This window comes from Ylistrum balloti, unplaced genomic scaffold (assembly GCF_031769215.1).
Source record: "Ylistrum balloti isolate Yb309-2 unplaced genomic scaffold, AGI_CSIRO_Ybal_v1 Utg370330, whole genome shotgun sequence".
Taxonomy (NCBI): domain Eukaryota; kingdom Metazoa; phylum Mollusca; class Bivalvia; order Pectinida; family Pectinidae; genus Ylistrum; species Ylistrum balloti.
In genome coordinates, this window is record NW_026782240.1 from 867 (window position 1) to 18,864 (window position 17,998).

Here is a 17,998-nt window from a genome sequence, read left to right on the forward strand (position 1 = left end):
TTGTAATCACTCATTTTTATCAGTTAGAAATCACAAAGAGACAGAAACATAAAAAGAATTTTTTTTCGAATTAGTTGTCATCTTGGTTTTCTATGTGTTCCTGTACAACAAAATACCAACAAATTCACGTTTAAAATTGTTCATGCACTTCTTCAAAGTTTTCAAAAGACAGTTAAAATTATATGATGATAAATCCTTGAACCATAATTTATCATAGGAAAAACTTAGATGTTCACAATAATTCTTTGTTAATCACATGCTTTGATAAAATTACAGATATCATATGACCGGTCTCAACTGGGTTGACCTTTCTAAAGCGTACCAGAAATGGCGTATGTAGAGTACGAGATGGTTCGGAATCAGCTGTGTTAAACACATTTTTCGCTACAACTACATTACATCTTGTGTACGTGTATCTATAATCCCTTTACCATTTTGTCACACTAGTTAAGCTTATATAAGATTAGGAAAGTCGATCTATTCACTACTATTTCATACACTGCACCAGGCATGGACGCTTTTCATCGCCCATTGGTGATGACAATGTGACCATCGAAACTTCAAACTTAATTTCTACTGGTTGTGTTATATCAGCTGCTATTTTGTTTACAATAAGGCGTAGTTTTCAATTGCAGTGTGAAATAAACAAAGGTAGTTTATATCAAGACACAGTATTAGATATAGTTGAGCCAAAGGATTAGACAAACTATATCATGTAGGTATTTCGTCTTTTCGGGACTCGTCTGTGATGCGAGTTTTGATACCTAGAAGGAAACTAAGGACCATCATAATTGGTCGCAAATCTAGATGTAGGGAAACATCAAATTAATCTATTACAGATTTTTAATGTTTTTAATTATTTTTCAAAAGAGCTTCAAGTACACGTATATATTCTGTACTAAGTAACTACGAGAATGATATAAAGACTGGCATGCAAGTTATCTGCATCAGAGGGTGGCAAGTTCCTGTATGGAACATGAACATTTTGTATGAACTAATGTTTTGACAATAAACTTGGAACTACATTTGGTGCAATAAGTTAACAATGACTTGTAAAGGCACAATGGTTGACAATATTGAGTGTAGTAATTTTAATACCAATCACAGTTGTTAACTAAATAGGGTACTGTAAAACACATTATATTTATATAGTACATACCAATATTCGGTCTGTGTATAAAATAATACACGATAATCCGATAGTTACTTATTTCACATACCTAAACAATGTCCAGAGTCTTTATTACAGAGGCTGTCTTTACAGTTCGTAGAACAATCCATGTCACAAGCACTGCCATACTTTTTCGGGAAACAGTCTTAAATGTAAAAGATATATAGTATCGATAAAGTAATAACGACAACACGGATCAATTAATTGTCATTTTTTGAGGCAGTACACACCCTTTATTAAGTTTGGATTATTTTTTCATTACGCCCTGCATGTATTAACAGTAAGAACCGCCCGGTGTAGGACGTGTCAGGTTTAAGTGGAATCTGCAACCCAGAGGGGATAATAATAAAGACGGTCAGACGCCTTAAACACTCGCCACTTCGGCCCCCTTTATAAAATACAAACTATTACCAAAATTTAACAAATACAGAGAACATAAAACAGAGACAAAATCCCATTGTCTAGATAGTATATAATACTAAGAATCAAAGAAAGAAAGGATCGAACGTGCTGCTATTGGGGCAACAGATCAATTCTGGTTTCAATGTTTTGTAAAAGAAAAATAAAGATGAAACCCCTTGATTGTGCAGGGGGCCTCATAATTCGTTTCCTCTTACGACATTCAGTCGGATACATCAATCATATAAGTCATCCGCATTCGCACATTTATCAGCAGTATGTGATACATAAAAAACTGTCTGTAACAGAATGACCTATAGAACTTTCAGAAGGAATCGCAAAATGAGATCAGCATATCTTTGAGAATTCATTACTGTACTGGTATGTTATTTTATAAACTTACAAAAGCAGGAGCCAGATTTCGGGTTACAGTTGCCTCCGTAACAAGTTTCTGGGCAATCCTTTTCACAGTTGCCATCACCGTAATGGCCTGCTGCACATCCTAAGGGTGAACATAATAAAACGTTTCGAATACAGGTTTGATTTTCAAACATATTTTTACACTATATGCCTAGAAAAGATTAGTAAATATTATTGTTTCCCTCCTATCTTTCTTTCTCTATTGCTTTCTTTCTTTCCTGCTTTCAAGCACTCAGAAGCTAAGATTCTTTTATGCTTTGGAATCTATTAACATCTCACATCATAAAAGAGTGTAAAAAGTAATTGGTGTTAACAGCAAAAAGGCATGGAAAAAATAGTTTTAAAAAAGTCACGCAATGGAATGGTAGAGAGTCAGACAATAATGTGGACTTGTGCTGACTACCTCCAGCCTCGAAGGGCACATCTAGAGTGTGACTTTGGTTAAGTACCAGTAAATAGCAAGAAATTAATGTCCAAGGGACATATATGGGAGTAGAAGAAACAGATAAGGAAGAGAGGTAAGATACATACAGAAAGGTAGAAACAGGATTTTAGCTATAGAGACGCCTAAAGAAAAACACAGATCGACACAGTCGGAGTAAGACGAGAAATAGGTAATTTAGAAGACAAAGGTGGACAGATAAACATACACACAAAACACGCTACACAGAGAACAGATAGAACTGCACAAAAAGACACATATAAACAAAGACAGACAGTGAGGGAGAAAACGAAATAGTGGTAATGACAAAGCAGAAATTTTTTGCTAGAAAATGCATTATAAAACGCTATTTAATTTTAGTTCTCATAGGACAAAGGAAAACGTCCTGGCATGGCATTTGTATATAATGAATTTTCTTCAGTATATCTAATGTAGATTTTTTTGTATTATTTTAATAATCTTTACTAAAAATAAAGATAATTTCGAAGGATTAACAGATGTACTTACCAAGAACTATAACCTCACATAACTCCAGCACAGCTACAGCATCATACCAGGTGTATCGTGGTGGAACGTTTCTGTAGTTGTATACAGTAACATACCGGCCAACATACGGGCACTGATGTATTATATTCAGTTGTACCGTTGCTTCAGTAGTACTCGTATCCTCATAACAGCGGACACCGTTTGTTGGGGAATCCGTGTTATTAGATATATAAAGGTGGTAACCTCCTAATCTTTCCCCAAATCCAGCTGAAAATATGTCAAATGTAAAATAGTAATTATTCAGTCTATACAACTGCGTTATTATGTTTTTGCCGCAGGTTGTTTTCTCGGAAGAAAATACTGCAATCTTTAGTTGACAGCAGTATCATCACTAACATCAGTATTATTTTCTTTGATGCCGACTCCAACATGAACAGGTTTGAAATAAGGGCACGGATAGGCTTTTCTACATCAACCCATCCCGCAACCCCCACCCCCGCGTATTTTAAAAATGTTTTCCTGCTTTACAATTTTCCAGTTTTCCAGTTTTCCAATGTATCTTCAAAACGACCTTCTATAATATCATGCTGTACAGTAAATATAATATATAAAGGCAATAAGGCAGGGAAGTCAACTCGAGATAAATTTTCAATCATATCATATTATTTAAGGATTTCTTGGAATTTAAGTGAATTGAAGTTTATTGTGTGATTTTTATCTAGTGACATGAGATGCGATTCGACGGAAGCCGTACGTTTAGCTAACAACTTTAAAATTAGGTACACATAACTATAGGCCATGAAGGCTAGGAACGTAAGCCAATAATATTTCGCAAATAACTGTAGTAGAACTGTCACATGAAAACGAGCGTACCTTCTGCAACTCATAGACATTATTTAATATTTAACATTTAATTACAATCTCCAAAAATTCGACCTCCAAGCATATCTCATCTCCATTAGAAAATGATTTTTGACTTTTAGCTACAATGTTATCATGGTGCGGTCAGATCAAGTGTTTTTTAAACTGTCTGCAAAGGCATGTTAAACAGCCTTTCCATGTTCTGCAATTGAAAAATATTTGTGACCATTCGAAAAAACAAGAATTTGAGTGACTGAAATGTTCGGAATTTCGTCAAAAAGTGTAACGTCAAATATAGAACTACCATAACGTATTTTCGTCACAAGATTACTCTTACAGCATTCAGTCTGGGAGACGTGAGATGTTTTATCCGTTCTGAGCCTAATTGCGTGTTAAAATGAGGTCTTATCATATTATTCAGCTTGTAAAAACAGTTGATAGTGTTAAAACTGCCAACAACAACCAATGACATTAATGGTCTGGTCATTGACAAAAAGATATATCGATATACCGAATGAAGATTCACACCAAAACATAAGTGGCAATCGATCAATATACCCTCGGCTATGAACAACATAAACAGGCAACTTGTACACCAAAAGACAAAACATCCCTCCCCTCCCATAAGCCAGACTAGCCACTCCTACAAATGGGCACCGTAACGAGTGGCAGTCATCACTGGGCCACTTGTGGAAAATAGAAAAAATTCAAATTACTTGTTTTCAGATTTGACTGACATCACTAGAAAGAATTCCTGTGAAATTATAGTCCTTTTAACAATCACGCCGGTTCATAAGACGATAAAGATCATACATGAGCGATTTCAACAAGACAAAACAAGGAAAAAACAGCGAGCCTACTTTGGATGTAGTCAGGAAAGAAAAGGAGAACAACCTTACATCTCACCAAAACCAGGTTAATACACCATAAATTTTACAATTGAAGAGGGGACAGAAAGAAAATTCCTTTCTTCGATTCATTGATCTTAAGAAGGTCGGGTACTGGTAAACAAGAAAATATAAACATATGAACATAATTCTAATCCAAAATCAAATTCAATAAAACTAGTGCATAATGTTAATTCATAGAAGATTTAGAGAGACTCCTGAAAAAAGCACGTGGAGAATGATACCATGTGTTCAGAAAGAGTAAGCGTCTTCTGCTTAATCGATGACTCCTCTCGTATCAAGCACTCAAATGGGAACTAAACGTTCAACAACAGAACCAACTGGAAAGCTAGCGACTGTCAAACATGTCCAGCTTGGTATCGAAAAGAGATCAATGGTGACCGTAAGACTTTCCCCTATTTTCCATCAACCTGCATCTTTTAAAAACCTTTATTATAAGTTTGTCATTTATCGTTCTGCACAAACACCGTGAAACTGAGAAAAGAGCTTTGAGTATCGAGTAAACTACCATGTACATCCCATAGGTTGGGGATATATGAATCTTGCTATCTAGATATAGAGAAATCACAATGGCAAAATTGAAATCATTACTATTATCTTACAGGATACTCGATAAGCGGTTAATGTAAGAGAGCCTGTCGGTTCTTCATCTTCAATTGTGTTGAGTATACCAGATAGAAGTGGTTAATAAATATCTTGTTATTTAAAGACAAGACCTCATCAATATGTCTGAACGTAAATCCTAAAGACCTTGCAATGCCTTATTTTGCCTGTTTTAATTAGCCTTTCGATAAATTTAGCCTCATATGAAAACCAAAGCAAGTCAGGCAACAGAGAGTCACAGTTACTCCTCAACATAGGTATGGTAATACTCTGTTTAAAGATAATCACTCTAAACTTCCCGACGATTGTTTCTCCCGGAAACTCGATCATTTCTGTTGATGTTGTTTTTTTTTTTATTTTATTTTCATTTTATTTTGGGGTATTGTTCATGAAATACATTTAAATATAGCCTACAGCGATACACGTATACCGCCCCTCGCCCTTTTTTGGAAAAGAAAGCCCTCATAACAAGAGAACGAAGGAATTGTTTTACTTTAGAATGGACCATGGTGGTGTACAGTGTGACAGCATCAAATTTAAATGTTCTCTTAGATGTTTTTGGAGAAGTATGTTGATGATTGAGTTTATTGGTCGGCATATTGATACCATTGAACAATATTCTATTTTTTGTATTACATTGGAGTTTTTGATTCTCGTTTGTATGTCTCGTTGTTGATTACAGAGTTCTATTAACTGACTCGAATTGTCCAAGATATACATGTTAGATGTCGACGGCGAAACAGAAGAAGCTTACCATCACCGAACATCTGAACGTATTCTCTTTGTATTTTTGCGACGGTCTCCGTGTTAGCCTCTCATGTATTCGTATTTGCCTCCGTTATATCGAATTTCATTTTAGATTAAGTCTGTTGGCAAGACATTACTTTCTTTGTTGTCTTGATAATCCTTTACATAGAAAGTATAAATGAAATATTTGTAGCATATTTCAATAATCAGGTGTATTGATATTAAAAATTTAACAGTGATACTGTATTTCTTACATTCTAGTTTCATCGGTAGGGGTTTGTCATAACAACATAACTATAGTTTTTAATCCAAAATGTCAAGCTGATAACGTGTGCAAAAATATTCATTCTGAACAGCAGACAGGAAAAAATAACAATTCGAAAGAATGTATTTTTGCAGACCACATGTAGGTGTACATTGTTAAAAAAAACTTAACATAATCCCAAGCCTAAATGGAGGTCAAAGTATTTAAAGTAATTACAGCGAATTTCCTCATCGACAACTCAATCAATTGGCTCATTCACCTGAGAAATGGAAAAGCTGTCAATGTGGAGAGCATTCCTTACCTTTCAGAAGGAAATAAACCTTTTTTTTTTTATTTTGCTTTGCAGTTTGGTACAGAGACAATTTTTAAAGAGTCTTATATCTTGAAATTCCTAATGCGATTTTTTAATAACAAATTTTGTCGATTGGTTTGTTGAAGCAATGACATCGTGATGCACTTATTATGTGATGTATTTTATTTCCAAATCAGAACATAAATTATTACCTATCTTACCAGGGACCCATTCCATCCCAACCCTTTTTCGAACATCGCTGATATCACAGTTTATCAATATTATACTTAATGTTACGTAAACTTACCTCTGTAAATTATTTGTATTGTGTCAATGGTGCTCATCTGTCCTAGATCTACACGCCACCAAACGGTTTCAGGATCCCCCGCTACAGACGTGTGTGTACAACAATCAGAGGCTATATCTGTATTTGTGCAAGTATCCACTGCCGCTCCTGCTAGCCATTTTCCCGTAAGTTGGTTGCTGCTTTGCTTGGCAGACTTTAAAGCAGCTATATTACCTGTAATTCAACACAATAAATATAGGTGATCAAGTAGGGCTTGTAATTCATCATGACAATGGTAAACTGATACTGCAATTTAAGGAGCGATTTTATCAGACTTAGAACACAACAGTTAAAACCGTATATGTGCTTAAATGAACAGATGTCAATTAATATCATGTGAAAACGCATGGTTTATCGTGGTATATCCTGAATGTATGTCTTCTTTAATTTGTCACATAACAAATATATGCCTGGTGTAGTCTAGATAATCATTATGACACCAGAAGAACAATTGTTAATCCTACTAATTCAATAAGATTTAAAATACTTGCACTACAGAAAAATGAATGCCGTGCACAAATGCTCACAGAATGTATCATTTAGCTTGAACAAATATACAAGTATCCAAACGACTAAACAACATGTAAAAACTTCTTGACGTGTACACTTTCTGGAGAACGCATGGAAATAAATCACTCGACTCTTGTCTATAAATGATGACTTGATCGGCTCGTAAAGGAAACATTTTTAAAATCCCCGTGATAAATACAGCCATATTACATTCCATATCAACAGAATAAACAACTTTAAGAGGTTCAATCGCTGATTTGATTAGATGCTGAACCTCTCAAAATTTGGTTGTCCACGATATACACGAGCTGCTGTGTTATATCGTACTGTGAAAACATAAAGTCATGTATATATTGACCAATTGAAAATATTATCACAATGTAAACCAAGACACAGCTAACATTAAAATGAAATACAATGATCTCATGGTTCACGTTTTCGCATTAATGCATTTTTCGGTTTAGTTAAGTTTTTAAAACCGACCACTGGTAAATTCAAGGAAAAAACATATGCCTCTGTGCCATGAAATGCTTCTATACTATAGCATCCCCAAGACTGTAGACCGAAAACCCAAAATGATATTTTGTAATCAGGAAGTACGTTGTATACGGTGAGATATTTATTCTGTCTATGTGTTTATGTTTAATGTTTTTGTTTTCTTACTTATAGTACATACGTTAATTACTTACCTTCTGGTCTGCAGGTGTTGAACATCAGGAACAAGACCAGATATACGCCTCTGTTTATTACTTCTCTTGTCGCCATTTCTGTGCCTAATGGCGAATGTTCAGCAACAAGGAAGTAGAATGCACAGTGTCGTGGATTATTTTTATACATATGTGAAGTGTGTATAAAGTCTGGTACGTGACCTGTTCTGGTAGAGTGAGATCCACTAAATGGCTATAATACCTATAAATACCTGTGTTCACCTTTAAACAGTCGGTGTGCGTTACAAACTGTGCACGGGTATCAACATCAACAAATACATATACACACATCAGTTTACGTCGTTGTATGCTATGTTACAGTATAATTGATGACTATATTATTTTTATGGACCTTTTTTTTTAATTTTTCATAAATTTAGTCCGTGGAAAATATAAGACTTACATAGAAATGATGAAAGTAAAAATGTAAACAATTGGGATTTTTAAATCACAGTCTTATTTGTTCAAATAAAACCACATCCAGCTCTGATAGTAAAAGATCATGTTCCTTTCCAAACAAGACATGAAAAGGAAGTTTAGTCTTTGAACACTATCAATACGTTGAGGCGTTATCGTAATAACGAGATAAATTTAGTCGCATTAACGAGATCACTAAACTTAACTCGGCATTACTTACATGGATTTATCAAGATTCAGAGGGCGGGTGCGTCGATGAAGCAGTCTTATTTTCCTTGTACTTTTTTCAGGATTTTCCATGTAAATATTTCTATTATTCATAGTTTGCACTAGTTTTATGTTGAGTTTGGATTCTGATTATTTTACACGTTGGTATTTTCTTGATGCCCTCATAACAACGAGATAACATAGGTCGTAATAGCCAAATAACAAAAGTCGTAATAATGAGATCATTATAACTTCGTATGTAGTACTAATCAGCTCCCTTAATATTCGCTAAGGTCAATTCGTCAATTTTAATGATAAACACGATATTGAAAGACACATTCAAACGGTAGTACGAGGAACAACAAACCGCCACACCCACCCAATCCTCCCGTAGTAAGAGCGACGTAAACACCATAACACGAGGTAAAATCACCCCCGTAGTACGAGGGACATCAACACGGTAAACCGAGGTAGAATCACCCCCGTAGTACGAGGGACATAAACACGGTAAACCGAGGTACAATAACCTCCGTAGTACGTGGGTCGTTAACACGGTAACACGTGATACAATCACCCCCGTAGTACGAGGGACATTAACACGGTAACACGTGATACAATCACCCCCGTAGAACGAGGGACATAAACACGGTAAACCGAGGTACAATCACCCCCGTAGTACCAGGGTCGTTAACACGGTAACACGAGGAACATTAACCCCCTAGTATGAGGGACATTAACACGGTAACATGAGAAACATTCACTCTCGAAAGACGAGGGTCATTAACACGGTAACACGAGAAACAATAACCCAAGTAGTACGAGGGCCATTAACACGGTAACACGAGGAACATTAACCCCCTAGTATGAGGGACATTAACACGGTAACATGAGAAACATTCACTCTCGAAGTACGAGGGTCATTAACACGATAACACGAGGAACATTAACCCCATAGTATGAGGGACATTAACACGGTAACACGTGATACAACCATCCCCGTAGTACGAGGGTCATTAACACGGTAACACGAGGAACATTAACCCCCTAGTATGAGGGACATTAACACGGTAACATGAAAAACATTCAATCTCGAAGTACGAGGGTCATTAACACGGTAACACGAGGAACATTAACCTCCGTAGTATGAGGGACGTTAACACAGTAACACGTGAAACAATCCTCCCCGTAGTACGAGGGTCATTAACACGGTAACACGAGGAACATTAACCCCGTAGTATGAGGGACATTAACACGGTAACATGAGAAACATTCACTCTCGAAGTACGAGGGTCATTAACACGGTAACTTGAGAAACATTCACTCTCGAAGTACGAGGGTCATTAACACGGTAACACGAGGAACAATCACCCCCGTAGTACCAGGGTCGTTAACACGGTAACACGAGGAACATTAACCCCCTAGTATGAGGGTCATTAACACGGTAACATGAGAAACATTCACTCTCGAAGTTTAGTCTTTGAACACTATCAATACGTTGAGGCGTTATCGTAATAACGAGATAAATTTAGTCGCATTAACGAGATCACTAAACTTAACGGCATTACTTACATGGATTTATCATTAACCTTTTTTCGATAGTATGAGGGACATTAACACGGTAACACAAGGTACAATCACTCCCGTAGTACGAGGGTCATTAACACGGTAACACGAGAAACATTAATCCCCTAGTATGAGGGACATTAACACGGTAACATGAGAAGCATTCACTCTCGAAGTACGAGGGTCATTAACACGGTACAACGAGGAACATTAACCCCCTAGTATGAGGGACATTAACACGGTAACACAAGGTACAATCACTCCCGTAGTACGAGGGTCATTAACACGGTAACACGAGGAACATTAACCCCCTAGTATGAGGGACATTAACACGGTAACATGAGAAACATTCACTCTCGAAGTACGAGGGTCATTAACACGGTAACATGAGAAACATTAACCCAAGTAGTACGAGGGCCATTAACACGGTAAGACGAGGAACATTCACTCTCGTAGTACGAGGGTCATTTACACGGTACAACGCGGAACATTAACCCCCGTAGTATAAGGGACATTAACACGGTAACACGTGATACAATCACCCCCGTAGTACGAGGGTCATTAACACGGTAACACGAGGAACATTAACCCCCTAGTATGAGGGACATTAACACGGTAACATGAGAAACATTCACTCTCGAGGTACGAGTGTCATTAACACGGTAACACGAGGAACATTCACTCTCATAATACGAGGGTCATTTACACGGTACAACGAGGAACATTAACCCCCGTAGTATGAGGGACATTAACAAACTAACACGTGATACAATCATCCCCGTAGTACCAGGGTCATTAACACGGTAACACGAGGAACAATAACCCCGTAGTATGAGGGACATTAACACGGTAACATGAGAAACATTCACTCTCGAAGTACGAGGGTCATTAACACGGTAACACGAGGAACAATCACACCCGCAGTACGAGGGTCGTTAACACGGTAACACGAGGAACATTAACCCCCTAGTATGAGGGACATTAACACGGTAACATGAGAAACATTCACTCTCGAAGTACGGGGGTCATTAACAAGGTACAACGAGAAACATTAACCCCCTAGTATGAGGGACATTAACACGGTAACACGTGATACAATCACCCCCGTAGTACGAGGGTCGTTAACACGGTAACACGAGGAACATTTACCCCCTAGTATGAGGGACATTAACACGGTAACATGAGAAACATTCAATCTGGAAGTACGAGGGTCATTAACACGGTAACACGAGGAACATTCACTCTCGTAGTACGAGGGTCATTTACACAGTACAACGAGGAACATAAACCCCCTTAGTACGAGGGTCGTTAACACGGTAACACGAGGAACATTAACCCCGTAGTATGAGGGACATTATCACAGTAACATGAGAAACATTCACTCTCGAAGTACGAGGGTCATTAACACGGTAACACGAGGAATAATCACCCCCGTAGTACGAGGGTCGTCAACACGGTAACACGAGGAACATTCACCCCCTAGTATGTGGAACATTAACTCGGTAACATGAGAAACATTCACTCTCGAAGTACGAGGGTCATAAACACGGTAACACGAGGAACATTAACCCCCTAGTATGAGGGACATTAACACGGTAACATGAGAAACATTCACTCTCGAAGTACGAGGGTCATTAACACGGTAACACGAGGAACATTCACTCTCGTAGTACGAGGGTCATTTACACGGTACAACCCGGAACATTAACCCCCGTAGTACGAGGGACATCAACACGGTCAACCGAGATACAATCACCCCCGTAGAACGAGGGTTTTTAACACGGTAACACGAGGAACATTAACCCCCTAGTATGAAGGACATTAACACGGTAACATGAGAAACATTCACTCTCGAAGTACGAGGGTCATTAACACGGTAACACGAGGAACATTCACTCTCGTAGTACGAGGGTCATTTACACGGTACAACCCGGAACATTAACCCCCGTAGTATAAGGGACATTAACACGGTAACACGTGATACAATCACCCCCGTAGTACGAGTGACATTAATACGGTAACACGGGAAACATTAACCCCCTAGTATAAGGGACATTATCACGGTAACATGAGAAACATTCACTTTCGAAGTACGAGGGTCATTAACACGGTAACACGAGGAACATTCACCCGTAGTACGAGGGTCATTAACACGGTAACACGAAGAACATAAACCCCCTAGTATGAAGGACATAAACACGTTAACATGAGAAACATTCAATCTGGAAGTACGAGGGTCATTAACACGGTAACACGAGGAACATTCACTCTCGTAGTACGAGGGTCATTTACACGGTACAACGAGGAACATTAACCCCCGTAGTATGAGGGACAATAACACGGTAACACGTGATACAATCACCCCCGTAGTACGAGGGTCATTAACACGGTAACACGAGGAACATTTACCCCCTAGTATGAGGGACATTAACACGGTAACATGAGAAACATTCAATCTGGAAGTACGAGGGTCATTAACACGGTAACACGAGGAACATTCACTCTCGTAGTACGAGGGTCATTTACACAGTAACATGAGAAACATTCACTCTCGAAGTACGAGGGTCATTAACACGGTAACACGAGGAATAATAACCCCCGTAGTACGAGGGTCGTCAACACGGTAACACGAGGAACATTAACCCCCTAGTATGTGGAACATTAACTCGGTAACATGAGAAACATTCACTCTCGTAGTACGAGGGTCATTAACACGGTAACACGAGGAACATTCACTCTCGTAGTACGAGGGTCATCTACACGGTACAACGAGGAACATTAACCCCCGTAGTATAAGGGACATTAACACGGTAACACGTGATTCAATTATCCCCGTAGTACGAGGGTCATTAACACGGTAACACGAGGAACATTAACCCCGTAGTATGAGGAACATTAACACGGTAACATGAGAAACATTCACTCTCGAAGTACGAGGGTCATTAACACGGTAACACGAGAATCATTAACCCCCGTAGTACGAGTGACATTAATACGGTAACACGGGAAACATTAACCCCCTAGTATAAGGGACATTATCACGGTAACATGAGAAACATTCACTTTCGAAGTACGAGGGTCATTAACACGGTAACACGAGGAACATTCACTCTCGTAGTACGAGGGTCATTTACACGGTAACACGAAGAACATAAACCCCCTAGTATGAAGGACATAAACACGTTAACATGAGAAACATTCACTCTGGAAGTACGAGGGTCATTAACATGGTAACACGAGGAACATTCACTCTCGTAGTACGAGGGTCATTTACACGGTACAACGAGGAACATTAACCCCCGTAGTATGAGGGACAATAACACGGTAACACGTGATACAATCACCCCCGTAGTACGAGGGTCATTAACACGGTAACACGAGGAACATTCACTCTCGTAGTACGAGGGTCATCTACACGGTACAACGCGGAACATTAACCCCCGTAGTATGAGGGACATTAACACGGTAACATGAGGAACATTAACCCCCGTAGTATGAGGGACATTAACACAGTAACATGAGAAACATTCACTCTCGAAGTACGAGGGTCATTAACACGGTAACATGAGAAACATTAACCCAAGTAGTACGAGGGCCATTAACACGGTAACACGAGGAACATTCACTCTCGTAGTACGAGGGTCATTTACACGGTACAACGCGGAACATTAACCCCCGTAGTATAAGGGACATTAACACAGTAACACGTGATACAATCACCCCCGTAGTACGAGGGTCATTAACACGGTAACACGAGGAACATTTACCCCCTAGTATGAGGGACATTAACACGGTAACATGAGAAACATTCAATCTGGAAGTACGAGGGTCATTAACACGGTAACACGAGGAACATTCACTCTCGTAGTACGAGGGTCATTTACACAGTACAACGAGGAACATTAACCCCCTTAGTACGAGGGTCGTTAACACGGTAACACGAGGAACATTAACCCCGTAGTATGAGGGACATTATCACAGTAACATGAGAAACATTCACTCTCGAAGTACGAGGGTCATTAACACGGTAACACGAGGAATAATCACCCCCGTAGTACGAGGGTCGTCAACACGGTAACACGAGGAACATTAACCCCCTAGTATGTGGAACATTAACTCGGTAACATGAGAAACATTCACTCCCGTAGTACGAGGGTCATTAACACGGTAACACGAGGAACATTCACTCTCGTAGTACGAGGGTCATCTACACGGTACAACGAGGAACATTAACCCCCGTAGTATAAGGGACATTAACACGGTAACACGTGATTCAATTATCCCCGTAGTACGAGGGTCATTAACACGGTAACACGAGGAACATTAACCCCGTAGTATGAGGAACATTAACACGGTAACATGAGAAACATTCACTCTCGAAGTACGAGGGTCATTAACACGGTAACACGAGAATCATTAACCCCCGTAGTACGAGTGACATTAATACGGTAACACGGGAAACATTAACCCCCTAGTATAAGGGACATTATCACGGTAACATGAGAAACATTCACTTTCGAAGTACGAGGGTCATTAACACGGTAACACGAGGAACATTCACTCTCGTAGTACGAGGGTCATTTACACGGTAACACGAAGAACATAAACCCCCTAGTATGAAGGACATAAACACGTTAACATGAGAAACATTCACTCTGGAAGTACGAGGGTCATTAACATGGTAACACGAGGAACATTCACTCTCGAAGTACGAGGGTCATTTACACGGTACAACGAGGAACATTAACCCCCGTAGTATGAGGGACAATAACACGGTAACACGTGATACAATCACCCCCGTAGTACGAGGGTCATTAACACGGTAACACGAGGAACATTCACTCTCGTAGTACGAGGGTCATCTACACGGTACAACGCGGAACATTAACCCCCGTAGTATGAGGGACATTAACACGGTAACATGAGGAACATTAACCCCCGTAGTATGAGGGACATTAACACGGTAACATGAGAAACATTCACTCTCGAAGTACGATGGTCATTAACACGGTAACACGAGGAACATTCACTCTCGTAGTACGAGGGTCATCTACACGGTACAACGCGGAACATTAACCCCCGTAGTATGAGGGACATTAACACGGTAACACGTGATACAATCACCCCCGTAGTACGAGGGTCATTAACACGGTAACACGAGGAACATTAACCCCCTAGTATGAGGGACATTAACACGGTAACATGAGAAACATTCACTCTCGAAGTACGAGGGTCATTAACACGGTAACATGAGAAACATTAACCCAAGTAGTACGAGGGCCATTAACACGGTAACACGAGGAACATTCACTCTCGTAGTACGAGGGTCAATTACACGGTACAACGAGGAACATGAACCCCCGTAGTATGAGGGACATTAACACGGTAACACGTGATACAATCACCCCCGTAGTACGAGGGTCATTAACACGGTAACACGAGGAACAATAACCTCCTAGTATGAGGGACATTAACACGGTAACATGAGAAACATTCACTCTCGAAGTACGAGTGTCATTAACACGGTAACACGAGGAACATTCACTCTCATAGTACGAGGGTCATTTACACGGTACAACGAGGAACATTAACCCCCGTAGTATGAGGGACATTAACACACTAACACGTGATACAATCATCCCCGTAGTACCAGGGTCATTAACACGGTAACATGAGAAACATTCACTCTCGAAGTACGAGGGTCATTAACACGGTAACAGGAGGAACAATCACCCCCGCAGTACCAGGGTCGTTAACACGGTAACACGAGGAACATTAACCCCCTAGTATGAGGGACATTAACACGGTAACATGAGAAACATTCACTCTCGAAGTACGGGGGTCATTAACACGGTAACACGAGAAACATTAACCAAAGTATTACGAGGGCCATTAACACGGTAACACGTGATACAATCACCCCCGTAGTACGAGGGTCGTTAACACGGTAACACGAGGAACATTTACCCCCTAGTATGAGGGACATTAACACGGTAACACGTGATACAATCACCCCCGTAGTACGAGGGTCGTTAACACGGTAACACGAGGAACATTTACCCCCTAGTATGAGGGACATTAACACGGTAACATGAGAAACATTCACTCTCGAAGTTCGAGGGTCATTAACACGGTAACACGAGGAACATTCACTCTCGTAGTACGAGGGTCATTACACTGTAACACAAAGTACAATCACCCCCGTAGAACGAGGGACATAAACAGGGTAACACGAGGTACAATCACCACCGGAATACGAGGTACATAAACACGGTAACACAAGGTACAATCACCCCCGTAGAACGAGGTACATAAACACGGTAACACAAGGTACAATCACCCCCGTAGAACGAGGGACATAAACACGGTAACACGAGGTACAATCACCCCCGTTGTACGAGGGACTTAAACACGGTAACACGAGGTACAATCACCCCCGTAGATGGAGGGGCATAAACAGGGTAACACGAGGAACATTAACCCCCGTAGTACGGGGGACATTAACACGGTAACACGAGGTACAATCACCCCCGTAGTACGAGGGACATTAACACGGTAACACGAGGTACAATCACCCCTGTAGTACGAGGGACATAAACAGGGTAACACGAGGTACAATCACCCCCTAGTACGAGGGTCATTAACACGGTAACACGAGGTACAATCACCCCCGTAGTACGTGGAACATTAACACGATAACACGAAAAGCATTCATTCTCGTAGTACGAGGGCCATTAACACGGTAATACTTTAACTTTAATCTCCATAGTACGGTTGACATCGATGGACAGATGTTATAATTTTAACCTGGCTAAGCTTCAAATCCATTGACGGTTGATAATAAACATATCGACCTATATTTTCAATTAGCATAGTTTTAAGTCCATTTTGAAAATTGCAGCCATTACAAAACCTTGCAAGATTCGTCGTTATGGACCTACCGAAAAGGAAACTATCACAAGATCGGCGATAGTCGGAACCATTGTCTGTTCACGTGGAGATAAAACCGGAAGAATTCATTGGTGGTTTTTTGTTGGAAATCGAATACAACTGTTTCTCATATGACCACGCGACATCACTTAGTTGGAATGACTTGTGTTTCTGATATAAATGACATGTCCAATTTGCACAAAAATTAATAAACATGTTAGAACAAAGAAAAGAGACAATTATAAAACTCTCTGTCCATCCTTTATATATTTTTCCGCTTTCGTAACACAACAGGAGACCAGATAATATATATATATATGTATATCACACAATATATCTGTTATCCAGTAAACTCACCTATGTTATATTTTTGCGTATATATCACAAGTTTGATATAGCCTGATATTTTTCATCGCCATTCAGACATGTGATATCATAATAAAGATAATGACATCACGTGATGAACTGAAAACTGTGCAACAACACTGCGTCCTCTTTTTAAATTTTCTTCTCCACATTGTTTACTTTAAAATCTTCAGTAAGGAAACTTTTCTGAATTACTTGACGACTCTTTATATTTATTTTGCGAGCCTCAGACACCCATATAAATATACCAAACATCTGATATGAACACAAGCATTAACCAACGACACGTTTTGGCATTGTATTTATTCGTTAATTAAATTTATTAATTTATTTAATTTAATTAAAACAAGATAAACGT

At 39.3% G+C, this 17,998-nt stretch overlaps 1 protein-coding gene across 1 annotated transcript; it reads right to left on the reverse strand.

Moving 5' to 3' along the window:
* Positions 1-1,220: 1,220 nt before the first annotated feature.
* On the reverse strand, positions 1,221-8,215 carry LOC132553476 (uncharacterized; the record flags this gene model as incomplete). Its single annotated transcript, XM_060217725.1, has 5 exons — positions 8,140-8,215; positions 6,902-7,114; positions 2,940-3,185; positions 1,974-2,072; positions 1,221-1,316 (listed from the first exon to the last, which is right to left on the reverse strand). Coding segments are annotated over exons 1-5 (730 nt in total), but the record flags the coding sequence as incomplete, so codon positions are not given.
* Positions 8,216-17,998: the final 9,783 nt, after the last annotated feature.